The sequence below is a fragment of the Manis javanica genome, chromosome X, assembly GCF_040802235.1.
Source record: "Manis javanica isolate MJ-LG chromosome X, MJ_LKY, whole genome shotgun sequence".
NCBI lineage: Eukaryota > Metazoa > Chordata > Mammalia > Pholidota > Manidae > Manis > Manis javanica.
The window spans coordinates 28,670,261-28,686,517 of record NC_133174.1 but is presented as its reverse complement, the minus strand read 5'-3'; the positions used below and the strand labels follow the sequence as shown (position 1 = coordinate 28,686,517).

Sequence of the window (16,257 nt, the reverse complement as noted above, 5' to 3'; positions counted from 1 at the left end):
TTTAAGCTTTGCACAATACAAAAATAAATGACTGTGGCTATGTTCCCATGAAACTTTATTTGCACAATGAAATTTAAATGTCATGTAATTTTCTTGTATTACTCAATATTATTCTATTGAATTTTTCAACCATTTAAAAAAGTAAAAATCATTATTTGGTAGTAGGCTGTATAAAAACTAAAAAAAAAAAAAAACCTACTGGGTAGACTAGATTTGTCCCACAGGCTTATACATTGCCAACTCTCGTCCTAATATAGCTGTTTTATTTTGCGCACAAAGAAATTGGCACACAAAAAAACACTCACAAAACAGTTAAGTGACTTGTTTAAAATCACATGAATGATGTGTGGCAAAGCCTGTCATTTTGTGCCAAGCTGTCTTAAAGATGGTCCATATTGGCTGTTCATGAGTGTATTTCCTCTTAATAATAAGTACCAAGCAACATACTCTCCTTTAGTTTGAAAGAATGAACTTTCTCCTGTATCATTTTGAAATATATCTTTATTATTTAAAGACTCAATATAGTAGCATATGGACTACATATACTATGTGCTTGAATTTTTAACTTGAAATCATTTTTCAGTTTTACTATAAGTACACTCCTGTACTTTACAAGTGAACCAATCCCAATATTTGCAACCCATACATTTTAAAAGAAACACATAACTCAGAAATTAGGTGTAACATATTTAAAGAATAGATTTAGTCACTATTTAAAAAGTAAAATATAGGAGGCCTATTATAATTGAAACATTCCTCAGAAACATTCCAAAAGATGAAATAACAATCATGAAAATATATTCATTTTTACTTAAGACAAGGAAACATTTTGGAAAAAATTACTTTTTATTTATTCTTCAACATCAAAGGAGCACCCTTGACGGTAGAGGACACCCCTGTCCTTAAGAGTTTAGCATTTTCACGGATAAAATTGCGCCGACCAACTGGCTTGCTGTCAAACATCTCATTGGTACTGTCTATTTTGGCTTTTGCATTTACTGGTGGAATAGTAACTTGAGGTAACCCGTTGATATCATACAAGCGGTACATATCTGCTGTCTGGAAACAAAGAGAGGGAGAGATTTTATATGAAATATCCAGGGACCGAGAAAAATGTAGGAAAATGTTTACCAAATTAACACTTTCTGTCTTCTCTATATAAGGTATGGGAAAGGTACAAAACTGAAAGAGCACCGATAACAAATAGTTAACATGGAAAATAAATTCTGGAAAGAATTTGGATTTATGAATTAAGAACCACTCACTAAAAAGTCTCTCAGTTACAAATCTGCCCTGTGGGTGAACTAAGCATCCATCTGATCTAAGGAGAAGCAAGTAATTTTGTTTGCATGAAACTGGTGCCCAGTATGAATTATAACTAATGGACACAAAACCTCGCAAGATGATTTATCCGTGAGAATTTGAGAGTGGCTATGGAACCAACTGGTAAAATATGTCAAACTTTTGATTTTAGATTTATGATTTAGATTATGTGGTATAAAACCATTAATAACGATCATAATCTAAATCCAAGTCAGTGCAATTTATACAGGGATTTATTTAAAAATCCTTCATTTTTTTCAGCACATATGCACAGGATGGCAATATTGAATTAAGTAGTCTAGCATTTTCTGCATGTTTATGTTCATACTTAAATCCCATTGCTCTTGCAGAATTTCCCATTGCTATCTCTGCTTATCCAGGCTTTCTTCCTCACAGTAAAATTTGTACTAGAATGTTCAGAAAACTCATTCAGGGTAAGTCCAGGTCAAGTGAATATTGCAGTAACATCAGGGTTTAATGCGTAGTGTGGTATCTATCAAAGAATATTAAGTGCAGAAATTTCTTTCACATCTGGAGTGGCTCTGTTTTAACCATAACTGGTCTTTCTATCCAGGGCTCATAGTAATTATGTATTCAGAATCAGTGAGTCAAAAGATGAACAAACCAAGAACTATACTAGGACTGGGTTAAATAACATTTGACTTCATATAAAGATGTTCAATTTGAAAAACAAAGGTACATTTGGTAACTATTCATATGTCATTGTAAATATTTACATTACAAATGACCCACTTGATGAGTACAAATATACATGAGCTACATGAAGGGCCTTGCACCTATGCTCAACACTGGGCACTCTTTATTGGTTTCTATTCCTTCTTGGTCTTATATCCTAGCTTCCCTACATTTATTCCTTGAGATCACATAGCAAATATGCTACTTGGACTTCAATGCTTATTTCAGTTCTGCTTAAGGGGAAATACAAACCAAGATATACACACGCACACACACACATATATATATATATATTAGTATGTTTTTACCAGTGACCTGTGGCTTTGTTATGTGATTCTGGTTTCTTCAAGTTCATCAAATTGGAATGATAATGGTTTTAGGGAATATTTATAAAATGCCATTTCCCAGTTTCATGACAACGATCACTTTCTTTAAAAGCAATGCATTTACATACATATCACTTATGTATGGTTATGTCTCTAGTTATAACAGGTTCATCTTTATATAAATACTTTTGTATAAACATTACATGTTTTACTTTGGATAATTCTGATAGTTCTCACATCTTTATACTTAACTATTTAAGATTTATTATGCCCACCACAGAAAGTTGAGTGGACTATCTACTCTCTTTGAGTAGCACTGATTTTTGTAGGTTTGGCCAAGTTAACTTAAATCTCTCAAAGCTAGTGCTATATGCATTATTTAATAGTAGGGAAAAGATAGTTTTTAATCATTCTAAATGTGGCTTAATTTAAAGGGAACTTATAAAGCTTGCTAACATGGTTGTTAAAGTTTCTGTAGGCTAATATTTAACTCACTTATCTTAAAAATCCTGATTTTTATTTCCAAGTGAAGCACAATGAAGATCATGTTTCATATATAAGTATTAAATGACTTAGTACTTAAAATCAACAGTTTAAAAAAGTTGATTATGCAAATAATTTTTATATAATGAATTAAATTCATTAAAATTCTTCATATTTATCATGTGAGGGCATCATGGCAATATTAAGAGCAGGGTTTTAGAGTCAGACAGACAATGTTCGAATCACGATTTCAGTCATTGATTTGATACATGCAATAACTTTCATGGATCTCGAGGACATTATACTTAGCATAAAAAGCCAATTTCAAAAGGTTACATAGAGTTTGATTCCATTTATATAATAACCTGAAATTACAAAATCACAGAGATGATGAGAAGTTTAGTGGTTGCCAGGGGAAGAGAGGGAGTTGTGTTGGACACAAGTATAAAGGGTTCACATGACATAGTTCCTCTGTTGTGATGGAAGAGTTCTTTGTCTCAGTAGTGACTATAGTTATACACATCTATATATGGGTTCAAATTGCCTAGAATCACACACACACACACACACACACACACACAAATGTGCATGAAAAATCCTGAAAATGGAATAAGGTCTCTAGCCTAGTTAACAGCATTCATTAACGTCGATTTCCTTCTTTTGACATTTTACTACAGCTATGTAAAATGTCATCATTGGGAGAAACTGGGAGAGGGAGTCACAGGAGTCCTTATGTACTATTTTTGCTACTTCTTGTAAGTTTATACATAATTTTTTAAGTTAAAAAATAAGATATATGGGTCACTTGGAAATTCAAACACTAAATTAATATTTGATAAGTGCTAGTATTAAGGAATTCTTATTAATTTTTACATGTTATAATGGTATAATGGCTATCATTTTTGTCTTTTAGAGACTAATAGGAAACATTTGCAGATAAGAGGATGTCTGGGGTTTTCTTCAAAGTAATATGGGAGATGGGGACGGGGGTGGGAATATACTTGGGGCAGGATTGGCCATGAGTTAATAAGTGTTCATACTATATGATGAGTTGTTGTAGATTAGTTATTCTATTTCTACACATATATGGGATTTTGTATAATAAAGGTAGAATTAACAAAATAGTGATTTCTTAAGCATGTTTCAATCTCAATTTTCCCCACATAAGCTTTGTCAAACTGTACCACTTCAGACTAAATGAAAACATCATACGCTCATTTGATCCCATATGGCAACCTTAGTCTTTCGCAGAAACCCTTTAGTTCTGCTGCCAGTGATTTAATTGTCAAATAACATAGGGAAAACAGGCACAGCTTTTGTTGATAAAGCCTCCTAAATAGTTAATTTGAGAAATGTCCACTGTATGCAAGATAAAATGAACACCATTTTAATTTAGAAATCTGTTTTTAAAGATGTCATGTAATCCCCTTGGAGTAAAAGTATGTCCTTATTTCTTAAGAAGCAGGCACCACAGCATGATTATTTAAACTCAAGTATCAATGTATCAAAGGGCTATGTGCACTGAGGCACCAGAGGCTTTTATTACCAGGGTTGTAAGAATCTCAGAAAGGTGGAAAATACAAATAATTCTCTCAAGCAATATTCAACATTATCCTTTTCTCTATTCATTACAATAGTAACAACACATTTTTCTGCTCATGGAACTGATTAGAGTCTGATTTAGAAGTCTAGTGTATACTTGGCATCAGTAGTTGTGTTTTGAAACATAACTACACATCCCTTGTGCCTGTGCTACTAGTGGCCATAGGCCTCTTTTCATAAATAATTTGAAAGCTGTCATCAGTCTAAAAGTTCTTAGTAAAATATAAGTGTGAAGTTTTGTGGAGACATTTTGTTTACTGGATAAATTTTCAAAATCGTATTTACCTTAACTTTTAATAAAATGATCACTTTAACAGACTTTTATATTAATGGCCCATTTTACATTGTAGTTTTTTCAATTAAAAATACATTTTATCATCTATTGAATTCTCTTCATTTTAGACTTTAACACTTGACAATATCATATGCCTTAAGCAAAGGTTCCAAAATCTGTATCTCAAATCACCTGAAGCCCTTGAATAGGTTATTACAGACAATAATATATTAATATATAAATCACTTTACAATCATTATTTATCTCTTCCACATTTCCTTAATATGGAAGGGAAATAATTTTTTACTTTCTATGGTGATGTAAGCTTTTTGTTATAGTCCATATTTAAACATTCTTTACTGGACAAAAGGAAATTAAAGCAAGGCAGAGCAGCTGAGGTATGTTAACTTTTGCAAGATAATGTTGCAATTCTCTTCTGTGATCACTAAGTGAAACCTTTTCTCCCTAGTTCATTTAATGCCTTTAGGGACATCAAACATCCTTGACAATTGCCTTTATAGAACTCACCTGTATTACTAATGTTGCCTTGTACTTCCTACTGTACATTTTGGGTTTAAAACCCACAGTGATGAGAGTTCCTGGAGTGTCAAAAGGAAGAAGTTCTCCACCCTGAGGTTTTACAAAAAACTCAGGGTCGCTGCCAGATCGGAAGTATGCAGTGAATGGCTCAGGATTTCTGGAACGAAAATATTACATATCATCCTTTTAATTTTATCATTATCCCATTCTCTTTGAGATAACTTGATGGAGGGCATTTATATCCTGCGGTATAGAACTACATTTAAACATTAAGCTGCTATGCAGCTGTGTCTAATTAAGCCTTGTTACTTTGTGGAATACTTATAGAATAATATCAAGGAGGTATTTAAAAAATTACTGGAGTGTTATTCTTCCCAGGGTGATAAAATAGAATCTTAAAGATTTTTTCAGTCACATATTTATAGTGAACAAAGAATAAAAGTAAGCACCTAAAACTGGAAGAACTCAATGTCCCAAAATGAAATTGCAATCACTTTCATATCTGAATATAACTGTAAATAAATTCATATCTGAAATGCATGACCACAACGGTTATCATATAACCTTTGTTTTCACTACCATTCATGTGGTATTTCTCAATCTCCTTCAGCTTTCTACTTGCTAAATGAGAGGGAAGTACTTTATAGGTTCATTAAAAGTTTCTGGGCCTAAAGATGAGTTGCTATGATCTGAAGTGAACTGAGTGAAGTTTAAGATCCAAGTGAATATCTTCATGTCAAGATTGATTACATATGAGATGAAGACTGTGAAAGAAGTTGAGGTATTCCTTGGCAGAATTAAGCACGAGAAAGGCACAATAGATGGAAGGTTGTAAGTGAAGAATTTAAAATCCAAACTGACAGGAGATGGACATAAAAGGTAAAGAACAGTTTCCTAGACACAGAAGAGGAGTTGGGAGATTCAGTTTGGGACTCACTGATCCATTCGACCAATGTGTATTAAGTGTCATGACAGAGGGACTAAGAAAGTAGACTATGGATATGGATGGCTTGGACTGGAATTCTAGTTCTGGCACATGTATGTCTTGAGGCAATTTACTCAGCCTTTTTGTGTACTTCAGTTTTTATATGTGTTAAATGAAGTTAATAATTCCTATAACACCATTATATCAGAGCCTGACATGTGGAAAGTTACCTATAATGGGTAACCAATATTAATATAATCATCATTATGATTTGTGTTGTTTTAAAACATCTTTTTATAAATGCCAAGCAATACTGCATGATGCAGCAAATAAGAGAGGTATAAAACAGAATACCCAGGGGAGTGATGTCAGCAAGATACCAGAATAGGAAGCCCCAGATCCTCTTCTCTTCCATGGAGACCCTGATTCAACAACAGTGTACATATTCCAATATTAGTTCCCACTGTGAGAAGTTTAGAAACAAGTTAAGAGGCTTCTGCCCTCCAGGTGAGCACAAAATCAGCTCCTCTGAAGCCAGTAGGAATCTGTGTGGCATGCCCTCACCACAGTCTCTCCCCACTCAGCACAGCACCACATGACTGGGAGGAAACTCTCAGGTCTCACTTTCCCCTTGGGAAGGAAAGAGAAGAATGGACTAGACATTCCAGTTCCAGACTTTTGGGGATGAGGGACTACCCGAGGGACTGGTTTTGTTTTGCCTATTTTAAGTATTGATGGGACCTGACATACTCTAGATTCATGGAAGCTTCTGAGAACAAAAACATTTGGGCAGGGTTCTAGTGCTTTAGAGTTCCCACAGTAGAGCAAACAAACTCATACAGCTCAGAATCCTCTCCTTAAGTGTTAAAAAGGAAGACTGGAAAATGTGTCCAACTTTCTGACTTTTCAGGAAGGTTCTGGCTTCTGCCTAGCCGGCCTCAGGGAACTGACAGAATTTTGCAAACTCTAGATGCTTAGCAGCCACTGAGAAACAAAACAACACAAATGATCTGGGCTGTGTGCTGCTGCTTCAGACTACCCACAGTACAGAAGACAGACACCAGAAATAGCAAGAGATTATGAACTCCTGAGAAAAAGGAGAGCAGAAAACACCTCTAACTATAAATCTACATACATAAGCAAGATTTGAGAGGTTCCAGAATCACTAGTTAGGCTGATTGGTGAAGATCTTCTCCAGCATGAAGCCAGTAGATAAAGACTGGGAGAGGTGGTTATTTTTTCAGATGTGTGGATATCAACACAAAGTTACAAAGAACATGAATAAACAGGGAAAAATTACACAACTAAGGGAACAAAATAAATCTCCAGAAACATACCATAAAGAAAGCAAAGCATAGGATTACCTGAAAAATTGTTCAAAATAGCTGTCATAAAAATTCTCAGTGATATCAGGAGTACGATGCATGAGCAAAATGAGAATTTCAACAAAAAAAATAGAAAATATTTAAAACACCAAACAAATTTTGGAGCTGAAGAATACAATAACTAAACTAATAGCAGATTTGATCAAGCAGAAGTAATCATGGAGCCATATGACAAGTCATTTGATATTATCTTGTCAGAGGAACAAAAAGAAAAATAAATGAAAAAGAGTGTGGCAAATCTAAGGGACTTACACAGTACCACCAAGTGGACCAATATATGCATTATGAATCTCAGAAGGAGAAGACAGAAAACAGGGAAAGTTTATTAAAAGAAATAATGTCTGAAAACTTTTCAAACCTGGGAAGGAACTAGAATATAAATTCATGAAGTGCACCAGATTCCAAGTAGGAAGAAACTACAGAAGTCCAAAATTAGACACATACTCAAAATATCAACAATTTAAGACAAAAAGAGAATTTTGAAAGAAGCAAAAGAAAAATGACATAACATACAAGGGAATCCTTGTAAGATAAGCATATTTATCAGCAGGAACTCTGTAGGCCTGAAGTGAATGGGATGATACATTCAAAGTACTAAAAACAAACCGTCAAGCAAAAATACTGTATCTAGCAAAACTGTCCTTCAAATATGAAGAAGATAAAAACTTTCCCTGATAAAAGCTGAGGGAGTTAATCACCATTAAAACTGCCTTATAAGACATGCTAAATGGAGTCCTTCAAGTTGAAATGAAATGATGCTAAACAACAACACAAAAGCATTTGAAAGTATCAAAGCTCACTGGTAAAGGTAAATATATAGAAAAGTACACAAAACTGAATACTGTAACACTGGTACATAAATCACTTCAGTATGGCATAAAAGTTAAAATATGAAAGTATTAAAATAACTATAATTACAAAATATATTAATGGATACACAATATAAAAATATGTACATCACTAACAAAGTGTGGAGATTTTGTATGCAACTGAAGTGAAGTTATTACCAGCTTAAAAAAGATTGTTAAACTAATAAGATGTTTTATGTGAACCCCATGGTAACTACAAACACTTAAAGATATACCTAAAAGAAAATGAGAAAGGAATCCAAGCATGCCACTATGAAAAAATCAACACAACACAAGGATAGCAAGAGAGGAAAAGGTGGATAAAGGAGCTACAAGACATACAGAATACAACCAAAGGGCAATAGTAAGTCCTTCCCCATAAATAATTACTTTAAATATAAATTGATTAAAATCCTCAATCAAGGCACAGTAGTTGATCAGATAAAAAGTAAGATCCAAGTGTATGTTGTCTATAAGATACTAATTTCAGATTTAAATATATACTTAGGCTGAAAGTTAAGGGAGGGAAAGACATATTCCATGCAAATGGTAAACAAAAGAGAGCATGGATGGCCCGATTTATATTAGACAAAATAGACTTAATAAAAAAAACTCACAGGAGACAAAGACAGACATTATATGATATATATTATGTTTATATATACAACCAACATCACAGCACCTAAATATATGTACCAAATATTGACAGAAATGAAAGGAGAAATAGCAACAGAAAAATATATTTCAATAACCCCACTTTCATTAATGGATAGAAAACTCAGGCAGAAGATTAATAAGAAAAAAGAAGACTGGAAGGAGAAAAGATGGCAGCATGAGTAGTGTGGCAGAAATCTCACAAACCACATATGTTTAGAAAATACAGCAAATACAACTATTCCTAAAAGAGTGACCAGAAGTAACAGTACAACAGCCAGTCTACATCTGGGAGAAGTCAAAATCTCATGGAAAAGGGTAAGGTAAAAAGCGATGACCCAGTGGGACCCAAGCAGCTCCCCCACCCCAGCTCACCTGCAAAAGGAAAAGAATCAGTGTAGGGAGGGAGTGGAAGCACAGGGCTGCTAAATACCCAGCTCTAGAAATCTATCCTGGGAGCACAGACACACATTGCATGGTGCTCTGGAGATTAGAGGGGCTGAAAAGCGAAGTCTGAGACTAAGACTGTGAACAGTTTTCCACAACCAGCTGCCCCAAGACAAAAGAAAAGCAGGTGCTTTAAGGGAACCTCTCAACAGTCAGAGGGCTGCTAAAGGGGCAAGGGTGTAGGAGAAGGAACAGGTGGACAAAATCATCCTGGCACACTCAGCCCAGCAGGCTGGGAACTTTGAGGAGCTTCATGCGCCCTATCTCCCTGGTTGCCAATGCAGTCCTGAGGCTCCACACCACAATAAACAACCTGCTGTACCTTCCTCCCTGCCTGCACTTATGTGCAAACTAGCTGTCTCCACCATTGCTGCAGACCAGCCAGAGGGCAGTCCTGTCTACAGCAACTACACAGCTTAATGCAGAGGCTTCTCCCTGAACATGGCTAACCAGCCCAGACCCAGAGGCTGCTCCCTGCACACAGTTGACCAGCACAGACAGGGGAGATGGGCGCTGAGGCTGGGAGCCAGGAAGGGGCTATGTTATTGCAACAGAACCTGTGCTGCTTGCCTGTGACCCCCTACATCACCATAGGCCATTCTGAGTGCCACCCTGCTGACGGCAGTTTAGGTGACTAATCCAGAGGCTGCTCCCAGTGCGCAATTAACCAGGACAGAGAGCAGAGAAAGGCATGGTAACCAACAAGCCGGAAGGAACTTTGTCCGCCCAGCTGACACCTGTGCCACTTGCCAGTGACCAATTCCATTGCTCCAGGACTATGAAAAGGCAGAAGAACCTTGCTCAATCCAAAATCCCTCAAACACCAGAAAGAGGGCTTGGTGAGACTGAAATCACCAATCTTCCTGAAAAAGAATTCAAAATAAAAGTCATAAGCATGCTAATCGAGCTACAGAAAAATATTCAAGAGCTAAAGGATGAATTCAAAGAGCTAAGGGATGAATTCAGGAGGGAGATAACAGAAATGAAATAAACAATGGAGAGATTTAAAAGCAGACTAGGTGAGGTGGAGGAGACAGTGAATGGAATAGAAATCAGAGACAGGAATACAGAGAAGCTGAGGCAGAGAGAGAAAAAAGGATCTCTAGGAATGAGACAATATAAAGAGAACTGTGTGACCAATCCAAATGGAACACTATTCATATTATAGGTGTACCAGAAGAAGAGAGAGAAAAAGGGATAGAAAGTCCCTTTGAAGAAATAATGGCTGAAAACTTCCCCAATCTGGGGAAGGAAATAGTCTCTCAGGCCATGTAAGTCCACAGATCTCCGAACACAAAAGACCCATGGAGGAAAAAACCAAGATATAATAATTAAAATGGCAAAGATCAAGGACAAGAACAGAGTATTAAAAGTAGCCAGAGTAAAAAGATCTCCTACAAGGGAAAACCCATCAGGCTATCATCAGACTTCTCAGCACAAACATTACAGGCCAGAAGAGAATGGCATGATATATTCAATGCAATGAAACAGAAGACCCTCAAACCAAGAATACTCTACCCAGCAAGACTATCATTTAAATTTGAAGAAGGGATTAAAGAATTCCCAGATAAGCAAAAGTTGAGGGAATTTACCTCCCACCAACCATCTCTACAGTGTATTTTAAGGGGACTCTTATAGATGGAAGAGTGCCTAAGATTAAATAGCTGTCACCAGAGAAAATAAAACTGCATCAAAGAAAGGTAGACCAACTAAATACTAACCAAATGCAAACTTAAATCAGCTCCATACAAAGTCAGTCAAGGGATACACTAAGAGTACAGAATATGGCACCTAACATATAAAGAGTGGAGGAGAAAGAAAAAGAAAGGAGAGAAAAAAGAATCATCAGACTGTGTTTATAATCGTGTAATAAGTGCATAAAGGTAGACTGCTAGATAGAAAGAAGCTACCCTTGAACCTTTGGTAACCATGAATCTAAAGCCTGCAATGGCAATAAGTACGTATCTACTGAAAATCACCCTAAATGTAAATGGACTGAATGCACCAATCAAAAGACATAGAGTTACAGAATGGATAAGAAAACAAGACCCATCTATATGCTGCCTACAAGAGACTCACTTCAAACCCAAAGACTAAAAGTGAAGGGATGGAAAAAAATACTTCATGCAAACAATAGGGAGAAAAAAGCAGGTGTTGCAGTACTTGTATCAGACTAAATAGACTTCAAAACAAAGAGATTCACAAGTGACAAAGAAGGACATTACATAATGATAAAGGGGTCAGTCCAACAAGGGAACATAACTGTTATAAATATCTATGCACACAACGCAGGAGCACCTACATATGGGAAACAAATACTAACAGAATTAAAGAGGGAAATAGAATGCAATGCATTCATTTTAGGAGACTTCAACACACCACTCACTCCAAAGGACAGATCAACCACACAGAAAATAAATAAGGATAAAGAGGCACTAAACAATGCATTAGAACAGACGGACCTAACAGACATCTATAGAACACTCCACCCAAAAGTAGCAGGACACACATTCTTCTCAAGTACACATGGAACATTTTCCAGAATAGACAACATACTAGGCCACAAAAAGAGGCTCAGCAAATTAAAAAAGATTCAAATTCTACCAACCAACTTCTCAGATCACAAAGGTATGAAACTATAAATAAATTGTACAAAGAAAATAAAAAGGCTCACAAACACATGGAGGGTTAACAACATGCTCCTAAATAATCAATGACCAAATTAAAACAGAGATCAAGCAATATATGTAGACAAATGAAAATAACAGTGCAACACCCCAACTTTTGTGGGACTCAGTGAAGGCAGTTCTAAGAGGAAAGTATGTAGCAATCCAGGCCTATTTAGGTAAGGAAGAACAATCCCACATGAACAGTCTAAATTCACAATTATTGAAAGTGGAGAAAGAAGAAGAAACGAGACCCAAAGTTAGTAGAAGGAGGGACATAATAAAGATCAGAATAGAAATAAATAAAACTGAGAAGAATAAAATAGAAAAAATTAATGAAACCAAGAAATGGCTCTTTGAGAAAATAAACAAAATAGATAAACCCTAGCCAGAATTACCAAGAAAAAAAGAGAATGTAAACACATAAATAGAATCAGACATGAGAAAGGAAAAATCACTAGACACCACAGAAATACAAAGAATTATTTGAGAATACTATGAAAAATTATATGCTAACAAACCAGATAACCCAGGAGAAATGGACAACTTTCTAGAAAAATACAATCTTCCAAGACTGACCCAGGAAGAAACAGAAAATCTCAACAGACCAATTACAAGCAATGAAATTGAATTGGTAATAAAAAAAACTATCTAAGAACAGAACCCCAGGACCAGATGGATTCAATGCTTAATTTTATCAGACATACAGAGAAGACATAACACCCATTCTCCTTAAAGTTTTCCAAAAAATAGAAGAGGAGGGAATACTTCCAAACTCATTCTCTGAAGCCAGCATCACTTCAATAACAAAACCAGGCAGACACCACAAAACAAGAAAACTACAGTCCAATATCCCTGATGAACATAGATGCAAAAATCCTCAATAAAATATTAGCAAACTTATTATTAGCAAAAATATTAGCAAAAAACAAAAATTTAGCAAAAATACATCAAGAGGATCACACATCATGATCAAGTGGGATTCATGCCAGGGATGCAAGGATGGTACAACATTCGAAAATCCATCATCATCATCATCCACTATATCAATAAAAAGAAGGACAAAAAGCACATGATCATCTCCATAGATGTCGAAAAAGCATTTGACAAAATTCAACACCCATTCATGATAAAAACTCTCAACAAAATGGGTATAGAGGGCAAGTACTCAACATAATAAAGGCCATATATGACAAACCCACAGCCAACATCATACTTAACAGGAAGAAACTGAAAGCTTTTCACCTAAGATCGGGAACAACATAAGGATGCCTACTCTCTCTACTTTTATTCAACATAGTTCTGGGGGTCCTAGCCACGGCAATCAGACAACACAAAGAAATAAAAGGCATCCAGATTGGTAAGGAAAAAGTTAAAACTGTCACTGTTTAAAGATGACATGATATTGTACATAAAAAACCCTAAAGACTCCACTCCAAAACTACTACAACTGATACCTGAATTCAGCAAAGTTGCAGGATACAAAATTAATACCCAGGAATCTGTTGTATTCCTATATACTAATGATGAACTAGCAGAAAGAGAAATCAGGAAAACAATTCCATTCACAATTGCATCAAAAAGAATAAATTACCTACGAATAAACCTAACCAAGGAAGTGAAAGACCCATACCCTGAAAACTACAAGATACTCTTGAGAGAAATTAAAGAGGACACTAATAAATGGAAAGTTATCCCATGCTCATGGGTGGGAAGAATTAATATTGTTAAAATGGCCGTTCTGCCTAAAGCAATATACAGATTCAATGCAATCCCTATCAAAATACCAACAGCATTCTTTAATGAACTGGAACAAATAGTTCTAAAATTCATATGGAACACACCCTGAATAACCAAGGCAATCCTGAGAAGGAAGAATAAAGTAGGGGGGATCACACTCCCCAACTTCAAGCTCTCCTACAAAGGCATGGTAATCAAGACAATTTGGTACTGGCACAAGAACAGAGCCACAGCCCAGTGGAACAGAATAGAGAGTCCAGATATTAATGCAAGCATATATGGTCAATTAATACATGATAAAGGAGCCATGGATATACAATGGGGGAAATGACAGCCTCTTCAACAACTGGTGTTGGCAAAACTGGGCAGCTACATGTAAGAGAATGTAACTGGATTACTGTCTAACCCCATACACAAAAGTAAACTCAAAATGGATCAAAGAACCTGAATGTAAGTCATGAAACCATTAAACTCTAAGAAGAAAACATAGGCAAAACTCTCTTGAATATAAACATGAGCAACTTTTTCATGAACTTATCTCCCCAGGCAAGGGAAAGAAAAACAAAAATGAACAAGTGGGACCATATCAAACTAAAAAGCTTCTGTACCACAAAGGATACCATCAGTAGAACAAAAAGGCATCCTACAGTATGGGAGAATATATTCATAAATGACCTATCTGATAAGGGGTTGACATCCAAAATATATAAAGAACTCACGTGCTTCAACTGCCAAAAAGCAAATAAGCCAATTAAAAAATGGGCAGAGGAGCTAAACAGACAGTTCTCCAAAGAAGAAATTCAGATGGCAAACAGACACATGAAAAGATGCTCCACATCACTAATCATCAGAGAAATTCAAATTAAAACCACAATGAGATATCACCTCATACCAGTTAGGATGGCCAACATCCAAAAGACAAACAACAACAAATGCTCGCAAGCATGCAGAGAAAGGGGAACCCTCCTACACTGCTGGTGGGAATGTATATTAGATCAACCATTGTGGAAAGAAATATGGAGGTTCCTCAAAAAACTCAAAAAAGAAATACCATTTGACCCAGGAATTCCACTCCTAGGAATTTACCCTAAGAATGCAGGAGCCCAGTTTGAAAAAGACGTATGCACCCCTATGTTTATCGTAGCACTATTTACAATAGCCAAGAAAGGGAAGCAACCTAAGTGTCCATCAGTAGATGAATGGATACAGAAGAGGTGGTACCTATACACAATGGAATATTATTCAGCCATAAGGAGAAAACAAATCCTACCATTTGCAACAACATGGATTCAGCTAGAGGTTATTATGCTCAGTGAAATAAGCCAGGTGGAGAAAGACAAGTATCAAATGATTTCACTCATCTGTGGAGTATAAGAACAAAGAAAAAACTGAAGGAACAAAACAGCAGCAGACTCACACAACCCAAGAATGGACTAACAGTTACCAAAGGGAAAGGGACTGGGGAGGGTAGGTGAGAAGGGAGGGATAAGGGGCTTATGGGGCATTATGATTAGCATACATAATGTAGGAGGGGCACGGGGAAGGCATTATAGCACAGAAAAGACACCTAGTGACTCTATAGCATCTTCCTTCAGTGATGGACAGTGATTGTAATGGGGTATGGGGTGGGGACTTGATAATGGGGAGAGTCTAGTAACCATAATGTTGCTCATGTGATTGTATATCAATGATACCTTAACAAAACAAAACAAAACAAAACAAAACAAAACAAAACATTACCCTCTTCATGGCTCCTAGCACTGGGCCCTGCGTGAAGGGCAGGGGTGGAGGAAGGGAGTTGAGGTCAGGGACGCTGATGCAGGTGGAGCTGGTAGTTTGGTAAATGTTTGAGATGGGAAGGATTTCTCAGAGGAGCAGTGGGGCCCAGGAGGAGGAAGTCAGCCCCCAAACTGGGAGTGCTAAAAATTAACTTGCTTTTTCTGCCTCTGTATTAGTGTGTGCCTCAGTAGAAGTGGCAGACACCCATATCCTGTTATTGAAAAACTGTTTTATTGAAAGAATTGTTACTTCAAACTGGTGCAAACTAGCCAACCCAGGAAGAAGCAACTGACCTAGAAACTAGTTTCAGGCAACCAAGCGAAACTAGGACAGTTAGCCAAAAGGAAGTTCAGCGAATATAAAAATGTTGACCAAACTCTTGAGGTTGCTGTTAGCCAATCTAAGGCTGGCAGCCCCTGTGCAGGTGGTCTTACTGCTAATAAATAACTTCTTTTTCTCCTGTATTCTGGTTGTGGTCTGGTGTGTCTGTGCTCTCCCGGCACAAGCAGTTGGTCCTGTAAAATTCAGGACTAACACAAACCTGCTGCGCAAAGCTTCTACTATGGACA

At 36.4% G+C, this 16,257-nt stretch overlaps 1 protein-coding gene across 1 annotated transcript in view; it reads right to left on the bottom strand.

The window, feature by feature from the left end:
• Window positions 1-551: 551 nt before the first annotated feature.
• The window catches only part of CFAP47 (cilia and flagella associated protein 47), a 489,967-nt gene continuing 474,261 nt past the window's right edge, over window positions 552-16,257 (bottom strand). Inside the window, exons 64-65 of the mRNA XM_073227718.1 lie at window positions 5,233-5,401; window positions 552-1,059 (exon numbers count right to left, since the gene is read on the bottom strand). Of these exons, the coding sequence (XP_073083819.1) occupies window positions 847-1,059; window positions 5,233-5,401 (382 nt within the window). The 3' untranslated portion in view covers window positions 552-846. The remainder of the gene's footprint in view (window positions 1,060-5,232; window positions 5,402-16,257) is intronic.